The 14,124-nt window shown below is 43.5% G+C and overlaps 1 protein-coding gene across 6 annotated transcripts; it reads right to left on the minus strand.

The window, feature by feature from the left end:
- Positions 1–473: 473 nt before the first annotated feature.
- Positions 474–13,861, minus strand: tert (telomerase reverse transcriptase). Of its 6 annotated transcripts, none has more exons than XM_085910034.1 (16): positions 13,503–13,860; positions 11,283–12,486; positions 11,005–11,194; positions 10,773–10,926; positions 9,502–9,669; positions 9,170–9,331; positions 8,989–9,096; positions 8,811–8,896; positions 8,628–8,744; positions 8,384–8,455; positions 8,086–8,274; positions 7,420–7,546; positions 7,060–7,121; positions 3,757–3,881; positions 3,537–3,662; positions 474–3,451 (listed from the first exon to the last, which is right to left on the minus strand). In XM_085910034.1, exons 1-16 carry the CDS (start codon positions 13,656–13,658, stop codon positions 3,291–3,293), a joined length of 3,207 nt encoding a protein of 1,068 aa, XP_085766160.1. In that variant the 5' UTR covers positions 13,659–13,860; the 3' UTR covers positions 474–3,290. The 6 variants fall into 6 exon arrangements, 5 of the variants coding, with proteins under 5 accessions (XP_085766160.1, XP_085766162.1, XP_085766161.1 ...); XM_085910033.1 differs by having other exon boundaries at positions 475–3,451; positions 8,811–8,893; positions 13,443–13,860; XM_085910032.1 differs by having other exon boundaries at positions 475–3,451; positions 13,443–13,860.
- Positions 13,862–14,124: the final 263 nt, after the last annotated feature.

A 14,124-nucleotide genomic window follows, 5' to 3' on the forward strand; every position in this document is an offset into this window, starting at 1 on the left:
CTGGAGCGGGTCGCAGCAGAGTGTGAAGCGGTCGGTATGAGGGTCAGCACCTCCAAATCCGAGTCCATGGTCCTCGGTCAGAAAAGAGTGGAATGCCCTCTCTGGATCGGGGATGAGATTTATCGGTCGATCTATGCTCCTACCCTCACCTATGGTCACGACCTATGGGTCGTGACCGAAAGAACGAGATCCAGGATACAAGCGGCCGAAATGAGTTTCCTCCGCAGGGTGTCTGGGCTCTTCCTTAGAGATAGGGTGAGGAGCTTGATCATCCGGGAGAGACTCGGAGTGGAGCCGCTGCTCCTCCACGTTGAGAGGAGCCAGAGAGGTGGCTCGGGCATCTCATCAGGATGCCTCCTGGACACCGCCCTTGGGAGGTCTTTCGGGCATGTCCCACCGGTAGGAGACCCCGGGAATGACCCAGGATGCGCTGGAGAGACTATGTCTCTTGGCTGGCCTGGGAAAGCCTTGGGATCCACTGGGATGAGCTGGATGAAGTGGCTGGGGATAGGGAAGTCTGGGAGTCCCTTCTAAAGCTGCTGCCCCCGCGACCCAACCCCGGATATGCGGATGGATGGATGGATGGATGGATGGATGGATGGATGGATGGATGGATGGATGGATGGACTTGTCTTGTGTTTTATTCCTTGTTTTTATATTCGCCTATTAAAACATAAAAATCAGACATTTGGTTAACAGCTTTATATGACAATATGTATGTATTTTACGTAGTTTTATGAGTTAGTGCCCCCCCAAATAACATATGTCGGCATAACAGTTTTTTTTTCAACCTTTTATTAAAACACAAACACATTCGGTATAATAACACCATGAACTACAAGCCAACAAATACAAAATTAAAACATCAGTGTTGGCATAGCGTGTCAGCTGGCAATGGCATAGCAGCAATGCTGTCTGTCTGTCTGTCTCACTCACACACTCTCGCACACTCTCGCACACTCTCGCACACTCTCGCACACACTCACACACACACTCACACACACACTCACACACACACACACACACACACACACACACACACACACACACACACACACACACACACACACACTCACACACTCACACACTCGTGAAGACCAATCAGCAGCGCCAGCGAGCGTTAGATGGAGGAGGGACTTTACGAGTCAGTGACGTAACTTCCCGTTCACGAACGAGTCGTGAATTGGATTTCCCGTTCACCAACGAACGAAACGGCATTCCTGTTCATGAGAACATCCCTCACTGATCCGTTCTCACGATGAACTGGAAATACAAATCAATCACTCAGAGTCTTTAGGAAGTGATTCGTTCACTCTCGTTCATTGAAAAGATTCGTTCTTCTGAACGAATCATTCACTCACGAGCCAACACCAACTTCGGAGTACGCAACCTGTGAATTTGGACACAGGGTGTATGTTCCCGAGAGGGGATGTTCCATGGCTCAGCAAACTGAGTCCTAATTGTAAAACTCGAGGGTGATTTACCATGCAATGGGAAACTCTGACCACACGGTTCCAGAAGAGCTAACATGAATTATGTAAATTAACTCAGAGTTGGTTAACCTTGTGTTTAGCGCGTGCACATCTATCATTAAAGAAGACATCATCAATGGAGCACTGATAACTTGATTCAGCATGGTAACCATGAAGAAAATTCGATCCGCGTACTTCGTTCATTGAAATGTAGATTTTAATGACGTCGTAGAAGGACACCAAGTCTGTTCTCATGAAAAAGTAACACTGCTGCAGCCGCAAAAAAACCAGAAAGACGACCAAGGGGGAAATTTCGGACTAAGTGAACGCCAAACTCAAATTGCACCCATCTGTGCATTTAATAAACGCAAATCTTTGCATACTTGGTGTAAAAATGGTTCTCATCAATCATATTTTCTTTCGTATAGGTGCTATCCCACAGGAGTGAAACGAACCCTTCCTCATTAGGAATGCACAATTGAGGGGCGCAAGGGTGGACGTTTGAGTATTTAAAGTTAAAGTCCCAATGATCGTCACAAATTTGTCCTCTGCATTTAACCCATCCCAGTGTGATTTTGATCCATCCCCTGGGGGTGAGCAGCAGCGGTGCCGCGCTCGGGAATCATTTGGTGATCTAACCCCCCGATTCCAACCCTTAATGCTGAGTGCCAAGCAGGGAGGCAATGGGTCCCATTTTTATAGTCTTTGGTATGACCCGGCCGGGATTTGAATCCACAACCTTCCAGTCTCAGGGCGGACACTCTACCCACTGACATTGATTCAGCATTTGGGACTGAAGAATTTCAGTGTCACCCTCATGTTTTAGCAGTTGCCAGCGAATGAATTCGACCAACAGAACCTCATCAGACAAATAAAAAAAATAAAAAAAATGACAATGAAAAGATACACCTCCACCTCCAGAAGACCTATTTAGAAATTCAGTTGCCCAACCGCCAGCTGAGGTGGGTGCAGTGTCAAAGCAGGAGTGTTTTAATTGTTTGCACAATGGTACCAAGACTGACTTGCCTTTGTATCTATAGGGAATAAAGACATAATGAAAACAAAATCATTTGTGGTTGATTTTCAAATGGGTAAGGCAGAAGGGAAGAAGCAGACTAAACTCAGGGTTTCTTATGGTAGGGGGCAGGTTTGCTTCAGTGTCAGTAGTCATGGTGAGTGTCTCAGAGTTTCACCTGCCTCTCTTGTTGGAACTAGAAATTCCCTGTTTTAAATTTTAAAATATTTTTCACCAAAGCTGCTTTCTGAAATTCTCCCTGATGTTATGCAATTATAAGGTTATTTTTGTTAATGCCCAATATAGATACAAACCTAAATTCCTCTGCGACAGAATGCCTCAGCCTCTTCCATGCTGTTCATGGACACAAAAAGTATGATTATCATTCTATGATAGTTCTTTGGCATATGACAGCCATATGCTCAATATTGAACTATCGTTGTGGGATGCAAAAGAATTTGGTTCCATTGGTAAGGTTTCAAAATTGGGCAAAACCATTACTGGGAAAAAACTTGTACTGTATTTTAGATTTGAATGGGTATTTTTCATTCATCAAGTTTATTACATATTTTGTATTGAATCTCAAAAGACTGCAAATGTTATTCATGAAGTTTCCAGTGAGATACAATACATGACACGGCTATGTAGCCTACACAACAGTCACTCAGACTCAGGCAATCCCTCGCAAATACTGTACATTTGCTGTCGTTGCATCAGACACTACTAAAAGATAACGTTAGGTGGCAGCAGAGACCATAGAACACATCTTTGTTTTCACTAGTAAGGCAATTCAAGGTATTTTGTCATGGCCAGCAACCCTTGCGGCTATTTTTTTTTTTTTTTTTTTTTTTTTTTAACAGAACACCTTTTAGATTTAACTGGCCAAGAATGCCACAGGGCTTGGCCGCCTGTTTCACCCAACCCAGTTGCAAACCTCCCAGACGACGCTCCAGACTGCGCTTGCCTGTAAGAATCAGACAATAATTTCTCTGATGAGAATAGCTATCAAACATGCTGAATATTTCCATGGTTTACCAAGGGGCACGTACGTTTCTGCAGATGGAAACCCATCCCCTTGTATGCAGCGCGATGTTGCGATAACACCAGTGAAAATGAAAGGCAGAAAAGCAACTCCACTGCCTCGTCCGGCACAAGAGAACCCTGTGCCTCGTAGCCTTAAAGTTCAAAACACGCATAACCACCAAAAAAAACAAACTCATAATGTGATAGTTAACCTGAAATGGAATCCAATATATCTGAGTGGAAAACCTTTGTTGCTTTGGCTGATGAGATGACTGGTGTAATGAGCCATATCCCATACCATCTGCAGAAAGTAGAAAGGGTTCTTTGCAACCGTTTGGCCAAAGGGTAAACTCTGGGCACATATATGGAATCTAAAAAACGAAAAAGGGCAACAAAAATCTTTGCTTAATGTGCTGAACGTCAATTCAATTACTTCTCTGCTTACAGTAGAAAGTGATTACCGTAATTTTCGGACTATAAGTCGCTCCGGAGTATAAATCGCACCAGCCATAAAATGCACAATAAAGTGAAAAAAAAATAACGTATATAAGTCGCACCGGAGTATAAGTCGCACTTTTGGGGCAAATTTATTCGTCAAAAACCAACACCAAGAACAGACATGAACGAGCAACAACAGGCTAAACGATAGGTATGCTAACGTGACAAACACAAATGAAGAGCTGAGAATGGGCCCGACGTAACATTCAGAGTTATTCTAATAACTATTACATAAATAACACGTTTATAAAACCATCTGTGTCGCTCCAATTCATTAAATCAATCGATCGTCCTTTGTGTAAACAATGCCGCGTACGCGTGCCATCGGACTCGTCGTGATTTGCATTTCTAATTATTCCACAGACCCATATAAACGATATATAAAGTATATTTTAAATAATAATAATAATAATAATAATAATTCATATATAAGTCGCACCGGAGTATAAGTCGCACTTTTGGGCCAAATTTATTCGTCAAAATCCAACACCAAGAACAGACGTGGACGAGCAACAACAGGCTAAACGATAGGTATGCTAACGTGACAAACACAAATGAAGAGCTGAGAATGGGCCCGACGTAACATTCAGAGTTATTCTAATAACTATTACATAAATAACACGTTTATAAAACCATCTGTGGCACTCCAATTCATTAAATCAATCGATCGTCCTTTATGTAAACAATGCCGCGTACGCGTGCCATCGGACTCGTCGTGATTTGCATTTCTAATTATTCCACAGACCCATATAAACGATATATAAAGTATATTTCAAATAACTATCATATTACAACATTATCAAACCATCTGTGTCACTCCAAATCATTAAATCCATTGATCAAATTCCTCGTCCTTTGTCAACAACGCCGCGCGTGGGCCCTGACGTCAGCCTCGTCATTATTCCACAGATCTAGTATATAAATTACATTGTAGCGTTAACAATGTACAAACAAAGACGTGGGTTGGGTAAACGGCTCTTTATTTAACAAGAGTTTAAAGTTCTAGTGAACTTCCAGCCACGGAGGTGGAAGAGCGCTCCATAAAAAAGCACCGGGCGTGTATAAAAGCCATGTCCGAGCCCCATCCACCGTCCCCGGACAGCCACCCGGCCGAGGGCCGGCCCCCGACTTCCATCCACGGAGGTGAAAAAGAGAGCTCCGTCAAGTCCAAATCATTAAATCCTTCAAACTCTTCAACCTTCGTGTCACTTACAAACAAAGCCGCAAATGATGCCGGTAGTACGTGGGGCCCTTCGTCATCTTTGTCATCCCGTGATCGAATCTTTGTCCTTTATGTAAACAACTGCCGGGCTGCTGACGTCACTTGAAATTCAAATTACAGCAATCCCTTGCTACATCGCGGTTCGTTTAAAGCGGTTTCCCTTTCTTTTTTTTTTTATTTTGAAAATTTTTGAAAAAATTCACATAAGTCGCTCCTCAGTATACGTTGCCCACCCCCCACCCAAACTATGAAAAAAAACGCGACTTATAGTCCAAAAATTACGGTAAGTAGCCCTTTTACTTGTATTTGGTCAAGGCTAAGAGAGGAAGTGGTCACTCGTTGGCTTTCGAGCATAAAAATAGATGTACAATTACCACAGTGCTATATAAATACACTGCTCAAAAAAATTAAAGGAACACTTTGAAAACACATCAGATTTCAATGGTGAAAAAAAAAAAGTTGGATATCTATACTTATATGGACAGTTTAATGTCTCAGGAACAAAAGGATGCCACATCTTTTGATGGAAATAAAGGTTTTCAGCCTACAGAGGGCTCAGTATATAGACACCCTAAAATCAAAGGGAAAAAATGATGTGGCAGGCTCGTCCATTTTGCCTAAATTCAATTTCTGCAATTCAAAACTCTTTTCAATATCTAGTGTAGCCCCTACATGCTTGTATGCATGCTTGACAACGCATGAGGCCGGGGATGTCGTGGATCAGGAGGAACCCAGGACCTACTGCACCAGCGTAGGGTCTGACCATGGGTGCAAGGATTTCATCCCGATACCTAATGGCAGTCAGACTGCCGTTCTCTGGCCTGTAGAGGTCTGTTCGTCCCTCCATGGAAAGGCCTCCCCAGACCATCACTGACCCACCACCGAACCGGTCATGCCGAATGATGTTGCAGGCAGCATAGCGCTCTCCTTGGCTTCTCCAGACCCTTTCACGTCTATCACAGGTGCTCAGGGTAAACCTGCTCTCATCTGTGAAAAGCACAGGGCGCCAGTGGCGGACTTGCCAATTCTGGTGTTCTATGGCAAATGTCAATCGAGCTCCACGGTGCTGAGTAGTGAGCATAGGGCACACTACAGGACGTCGTGCACTGAGGCCACCCTCGTGAAGTCTGTTTCTGACTGTTTGGGGAAAACCATTCACATCAGTAGCCTGCTGAAGGTCATTCTGTAGGGCTCCGGCAGTGCTCAACCTGTTCCTCCTTGCACAAAGCAGCGGATATCGGTCCTGCTGATGGGATGAGGACCGTCTACGGCCCTGTGCAGCTCTCCTAGAGTAACTGCCTGTCCCCTGGAATCTCCCCCATGCTCTGGAGATTGTACTGGGAGACACATCAAATCTTCTTGCAACAGCACGCATGAATGTGTCATCCTGGAGGAGTTGGACAATCTGCGCAACTTCAGGAGGGTTAAGAAATCGCCTCATGCTTCCAGTCGTGATAATGACTCTTGCTAAAGCCAACACTTGTGGAAAAACAGTTAAAAAAGATCAAGAGGGAGGCGCTTGAAATAGCCTCCACCTCCAAAACCAGTCCTGTTTTGGGGACCATCTTGTTGTTGCCCCTCTAGTGTACCTGTTAATTCCATCAACACCAATGTAGCTACAAGTGATTAACAACCCCCTCTGCCACGTGCCTGACCAACCCTTATCAGAAAAGTTTATTTGAATTCATGCCATACCCTGAAAAAAACTGTTCCTTTAATTTTTTTGAGCAGTGTATAAATATAAATAAATTCAACAACGTTGAAAAATGGCATCCACATGCAAAAGAACGTGAATAAAACTTGACAAGTCATCTGGGCTAAGTCCTGACCTGAGTGCCTGGAGGAAAACCAATTCATAGAGGTTTTTGTAGACAGCTGTCACCAAATTTGTCTGCACACACACAAAAAAGTAATTTGATAATAATGACAATGTAAAAATATAAATAAAATGGAATGTTAGTATGGTGTGGGCAACAAAATGCCTGTGGGTCACGTGGGGCCTACGTGAGCACTGGCTAGAAAACCTTTTCACAGAAAGTACCACAAAACAATTTATTCAGTGGCATTGTAGACCAAAGTTACTTGAAAAAAACAGGTCGATATACCAAAAGCAAAGTATTACATAATTCATGAGTGATCCCATTTAGTGGCTTCTGTAACATGGAAACTTCAATGACTTGGTGACTGACCTTAAGGTCCAAGAACAGGGGGTGGCACTTCAATCTGAGGATCTGCATCAATTTCATCCTCATTTGCTTCCCGGCTGAGGGGACATTGCGCAAAGTGAGGCTGTGGCGCAGAGACAGGCCCGAGTATCTGTGACGCAACGAAAGGAGAGAGTCAAATCGTGCAAATCAACTCAGTGATCATCTTTTTTTTTTGTGTGTGCACACATTTATACACACACCGAGGAGAAAGTGAGGCTGTGGTGCAGAGACATGCCCAAGTATCTGTTATGCAAGGAGAGGAAAAAGTGAAATCACCCAAATCTGCTCATTGAGCATCTTTTTTGAGTGTACACATACATTTATACACACACTGAGGAGATAGATAGATAGATAGATAGATAGATAGATAGATAGATAGATAGATAGATAGATAGATAGATAGATAGATAGATAGATAGATAGATAGATAGATAGATAGATAGATAGTAAGACTGTGGCGCAGAGACATGCCCGAGTAACTGTGACGCGAGGAGAGCAAAGAGTCAAATCATTCAAATGTGCTCAGTGAGCAGCGCGCGGGCTTGCGCACACACATGCAGACCATAAAAGAGCAGTAAAAGCACAATGACTAATCTGAGAACAAAAAAGAACTATGATATATTATTTACAGCTGAACAGCGGCTTCACCTGGAGTAATCTTTATAGACGTCAAGCGTGGACGTGTCTAACAACAGCCCGCACCAAGGGAAGAGGAGACAGTTGTTAAGGATGCGGACGGCACGCTGTGGATCCAGACTTTGCGGTAGAGGAAAATTGACCAGCACCTTTTGCGGGTTGACCACCAGGCCATACTGTGGGACGCTGGCCATCAAAACCCTGAACACAAAAAAATTGGGTGAATGACAATCTCTCACTCAAACTTCACATGAACTGATTTTTGAGTCAGAGATGCAATTAAAAACAACTGTATTCCATGGAGTCATACTTGAAAAAATTTTGTGCCTCGTGTAGGTAGGGCGTGATCAGAAGGAAATCATCCATCAATCTCATCAATCGTCTGGAAGCAACAGAGGGGGGGGTGGAGCAGGTTCAACATGCTGCCCTCTCCTGCTCAAATGTATTACTACATCTGCTATTAAAGTACAGGTCCCCTCTTCACGAGTTTTGTTTCTTCGGCGGCAATGAGAGCCGAATTCGGACTTAACGCCGTAATGTTGGGACCCTCGTACCCTTTGGCTCCGACCACGCCTTTGAGCAGGGTGTTCTCCATGTGACCATAGCAGAGACAGCAGAGCATAGCGGATGCGACGGACCCCTGGGGAATCCCGCGAAGTCGACGATACAGTCTAAAAGGGCCCAGGTCCAGAGCTGTGACATGCCCTCCCGTGCTATGACTAAAGTTCAAAACTTACTTGTTTCCAAAGCGTAAAAGACTGCCTGTCAACATTTGGTTGAAGACCTGAAGCATGTCTCCGACGCGAATGTCTTGCGAATACTGCTGGAAGGTAACTCAAATTAGTGAAAAAAAAAATCTAAAATATCTTAAAATAGCTGATAATGTAGAGATCTATCCGAGGATGCCGTCCCAACCTGCTCCACCAGGATGGCATGGTGAACTTTGTTGCTTCTTTGGAGTGCAATCGCAAGGTCAATCATGGTGTCTTTGATGCCCTTCCTGTCATCCACCAAAAATTCTCCCTGCAAAAGGAGGAGAAAAACAAAACTCTCGGACTGGATAGAAGATTTTTTTTAAAGGAACCTGTCTTTGTACCTGTCTAAGAAAAGACTTCTTGAGCCCCTCAATAGAATTTGCCCAGATCTTGGCATAGCAGTGCGTGACAAAGGTCTTGTGTTGGACAGGCGATAGAACTTCGCGGACCATATGAAGAAGTTTCTTATGAGGCAGACTCTCGTACGCTCCGCTGACGTCCATCTTAAAGGAAGAATGTGAAGGATGGCAGTAGTAAAGGGGTCGTCAACCCAAAACATTTATTTACAATCATTTGTATTTTAACCATCTCAGGGGGCGGCCATTTTGCCACTTGCTGTCGATGGAAAAAAGACATTACAGTTCACATTGACTTTATCCAGCTTTTGTACAACCTTAACAAAGTAAAGCTTCCGTATGTGGTCCTTCCGGTCTGGGAGAAGAGTGGACAACACTTTGTGGATTTCAGTCATATCCCAGACTGTGGAACCAAGGTGGGACGGATTGGACTGCACACAGGCCCGCAAGACATCCTTCAGGTTACGGATGTCCTTTCGGTAGGCCTAAAAACAGGGATTGGGTGGGGGGGGGGCTGTCACAATTTTTGAAATGGGGACATTTTCGAAGAAAAACAAAGTACCGTAATTTTCAGACTATAAGTCGCTCCGGAGTATAAGTCGCACCAGCCATAAAATGCACAATAAAGTGAAAAAACAACAACATATAAGTCGCTCCGGAGTATAAGTCGCACTTTTGGGGCAAATGTATTTGTTAAAATCCAACACCAAGAACAGACATGAACCAGCAACAACAGGCTAAACGATACGGTGTGCTAACGTGACATATACACAAACGAGGAGCTGAGAACGGGCCTGACGTAACATTCAGAGTTATTCAAATAAGTATTACATAAATAACACGTTCATCAAACCATCTGTGTCACTCCAATTCATTAAATCCATCGATCGTCCTTTATGTAAACAATGCCGCGTATGTGCCGCATATGCGCCGCGCCGCTGACATCACAGACCCATATAATAACATATAAAGTATATTTCAAATAACTATCATATAACAATATTGTCAAACCATCTGTGTCACTCCTAATCATTAAATCCATCGATCAAATTCTACGTCCTTTGTGTCAACAACGCCGCGCGCGCCGCACAGATCTAGTACATAACTATATTGTCGCGTTAACAAAGTACCAGGAAACACGTGGGTAAACGGCTCTTTATTTAACAAGAGTTCCACGAGCCAACAACTACTGAACTGTAACGATAAAAACATATACAAGTTGATACACGAAAAAAAATACATCAAATAACTATAATATAAATACGTTTTTCAAACCTTGTGTCACTCCAAATCATTAAATCCTTCAAACCTGGGGCCCTTCGTCATCCCGTGATCGAATCCTTTGTCCTTTATGTAAACTACCGCCGCGTGGCACCGGTGACATCACTTGCAGTTCAAATGACAGTAATCCCTTGCTACATCGCGGTTCGTTTATCGCGGTTTCACTACATTGCGGATTTAGAATTTTAAACATTTGTGAAAAAAAAAAAAATAATCACATATAAATCGCTCCTGAGTATAAGTTGCCTCCCCACCCAAATTATGAAAAAAAAAAAAAAAAAAACTTGTAGTCCGAAAATTACGGTACCTTTGATTTGGCATCTTGTCCCAAAACCCGCGTAATGGGCCTCATGCTATCTCTCTTTGGGATGAAGCGCAGGCGGGAGGTGACAGTGCTTTTGGGGAGGCTTGCCACCTCAGACGGAGTCAATTCCTCCAACTGGCCCTTAGAAATGTAACTTCTACAATGACAAAGAGTGACCATGAGCTTCATTAGAAACGCCACCCCTCCACTGAACATGTGCGATGTTTTTTGAGACCTGAAGGCCAGCTCCTGCAGTCTGTCCCAAACGTCATGCCTGTAGAACGTAAGGGCGTTCTTATGACCCACACATTCCGTAACGTAGAAGCAGGCTCGCACGAGGTCAACGACGTAGCCGTCCAGGAGCCAAGCAAGCAGCTGTCCGAGCACCCGGGTCCGATATGAGAGCTCACTGGGTGGCACTCGGCCTGCATAACCAAAGTATGTTGAATCAGCCCCCAAAAAAATCCCATGTTATTGAAGATCTTTTTTTGCACATTTCAGCTTTAATCATACCTTTCTTACTGATCTTCAACCAGTCACAATCATTCACCTTCATCTTCCACAACAGCTCCGCAACTGAAAGCTTGTCAAACTTGCCGCTCCGCAAAAAGCCCTTGACTCTCGCCAAAAAACAAGAACGGTTTTCCGCAGACCCCCAAAGCTCCGACGGCACGACAGCGCACAGGCACTCCCGTACAAAAAGGTAGACTTGGTGAGGAGTACAGTGTTTAGGCAAAAGGGAGCTCAACTCAGCTTGGGCCAAGTCGCAGTGCATCAGCGTGCACAGGCGCTGCAGAGTTCTGTTGTAGGCATATTTCTTATGTTGCGACAAAAGGTGAGTAAAAAGGGAGATCATGTTAAAAAAGCGACGAGGGAGCTTCTTGGGTTTCCTCTCCACTCCATTCAGATACTGCAGCCCCTCAAAGAAGATCAGTCTCACCACATCCTGGCCCAGCAGACTTTTCAAGCCCGTCGCGCTCTTCCTCTTTCTGTTCAGGAGGAACCCATTCATACCTCGGCCGCCGTACAGGAAGGACAAGGTTTGGACAAAACACTGAGATGGAGGCAATGGGGGGAAAACGCCTGATCGCCAACTAGGTGCTCCCTTCATAGGACCTGTGCTTGTTCCAGCTGCTTGTTTGGAGACAGTAGTGCTTGTCTCCACATACTTAAAGTGTCCTTCTTCAACTGTCTTTGGGACTTTGTGAGCTTCTGTGAGTCTCCTCCTCTTTCCAGAACACACTATTTCATCCCCATCATCCTCATTGCTTTCTCTCTTCCTTTTCCCACGGAAGGCTCGAAAATCCCTCCATTTCAATCTCACGGCACATCTATTCTTCACAGACCTAGCATTACCACAACTCCTAAATCGAGGAGAAAAGGCGGAGGCGTGCACAATCTTTGAAACCCTGTCGTAGATGGGAGTGCCGCTTATCTGGACAGCGCATGTCGGCGGCGCCACCACAAACAGAGAACAGCTCTCCAGCAGGTGCCGTGTGATGTCAGTGCCGAGACGCTTAGCCACTTTGTTCCACAGCTCACTCGTTCTGAGGTAGGTAATGTTCGGAGTTGCTTCACCGTGGAACTTGAAGTTGTCATTGTCAACCTCTTTCCCGTCCACAAACGGTAGTTTGAAGCCGAGTGACAAGATGTTGCGCTTGTTCTTTCTTGCCAGGTTGTTCAGAATGAAGGCCAGCAGTTCAGCGAATGTGCAGATCTGTAGAAAGCAATGGAAGATAAAGAACTATATTACTCTATTGGTCATCTATTGAAGAGTGAGTGCCGTGGAGGGGACAAAGCACTTAAAAAATAATAATAATAATTAGGTAAAACAAAATTTAAAAAAATAAACTCAAGTTATTCCAGTTCCCAATAACATATCAGTGACATGGTTTCATCTAAATACTCCAAAGGTCAACAACAAAAGTGTGCTAGTTCAGTTAATTCTTGGGTAGGCCAACTGATTGATGCAAAAGTCCATTTTATACACACACTTCATCAATAAATAACTGTTGTTTGTTTGTTAGATGGACTTAGATACGGCAATTTAAACAGTTATTAGTTTTATTTATTTTTCCCTATTTTCCTGTTTTAAATATGTTCAAAATAAAGATATATCAATCAACCAATCAATCAAATATGTTCAATTTACATTTACTTATTTGTAATAAAATGATATGCATCAATGTGAAAGTACTGATTATGTCGAATAATTCTCAGTTAGTAGTATATTTTCGTCACATTTGTATGAATGTCTAGAGGACCGCAACTTTCCAAGGAAATCACAATGTCCCATTGTTTTGGAACAGGCCCGTGTGCGACTAACGTGGTTCTTGAATTAGGGGTATCTCTCAAATGCACAAATCCTATTGATGTAAAATATGGAGTGAGCGTTTACGTCAAGTCAAGTTTATTTATATAGCCGTAAATCACAAGCAGTCTCAAAGGGCTTCACATATACAAAACAAATTGACAATTACTCTCAAAGCATCCCTTGATCTTGAGCTTAAGCTACGTCAATAAAAGCATTCTTCTCACTTTGATTGCATTGTAATTTACAACTATTTTTGAATTTCCTGCAATTAACCGGTCACAAAAACAATAAAGAAATGCACTATTGGTCATGCAATGGACAAATAACTTGCTTATTCTGAAATAGTTTTCACTTTTTACCTGGCGACAGCTCGGCGCTTGCTGAAGCTCGTTGTCGTAGCCGACGAAAACGTTACTTACGAAGGATTTGAAGAGATCCGTGTCGGCCTGTTCGACAAGAACCAGTTTGTGCCCCTCTCGGAACACGATTTTATCTGTGAGCTCCTCCAGCGTACATGTGTGCTCATACAGAGAACGCAAGAGGCCAAGAACCTGGACTCGATCAGCTGGAAACATTACACAAAGATTTTCAGACGCACCGACAACCCAGTTTTAAAAACCGAGGTTGATAAGGCACGCTCCTTTTTAACTGGACGACAAAGGCAATTATTTAAGACGGAAGTATTTGCCAAAGTCGTTGCAGTAGTTTTGACGGGAATTTTATTCCTGCAAATTCAAACGCAGGATAATGATGAGGCTACTGTCCAATCAAAGGGTGTCGTTTCTTCTTCTTTTTGAATTGTTCAGCGGTTGGCCACCTGACGGAGCATTACCGCCATCTAATGTTACAGACACTGGGTCAGAGCGGAAGCTCACAATCTAAATATTTAAAATCTTAAAAATATTTAGAGGGGACATAAAACAAAACAGGAGAAAGAAATCCACATTCTCTACATCACCCTACTACTACATTGCAAAACATTTTTTAAGTTAAACTTAATTCCCAGCTCCTTCAACCTCCGCCCTATCGCTATCAGGGCTG

This window comes from Syngnathus leptorhynchus, chromosome 4 (genome assembly GCF_054491065.1).
Source record: "Syngnathus leptorhynchus isolate UIUO chromosome 4, UIUO_Slep, whole genome shotgun sequence".
NCBI lineage: Eukaryota > Metazoa > Chordata > Actinopteri > Syngnathiformes > Syngnathidae > Syngnathus > Syngnathus leptorhynchus.

Excerpts from the sequence above, each read along its gene's own strand:
- tert (XM_085910032.1), bottom strand. The coding sequence starts at position 13,658 with ATGTTTCCAGCTGATCGAGTCCAGGTTCTTGGCCTCTTGCGTTCTCTG. Across the intron at positions 8,897-8,988 it reads ATGCCATCCTGGTGGAGCAG|CAGTATTCGCAAGACATTCG; the intron begins GTTGGGACGGCA and ends GTTACCTTCCAG. Across the intron at positions 8,456-8,627 it reads GGCGTGGTCGGAGCCAAAGG|ACGATTGATGAGATTGATGG; the intron begins GTACGAGGGTCC and ends TGTTGCTTCCAG.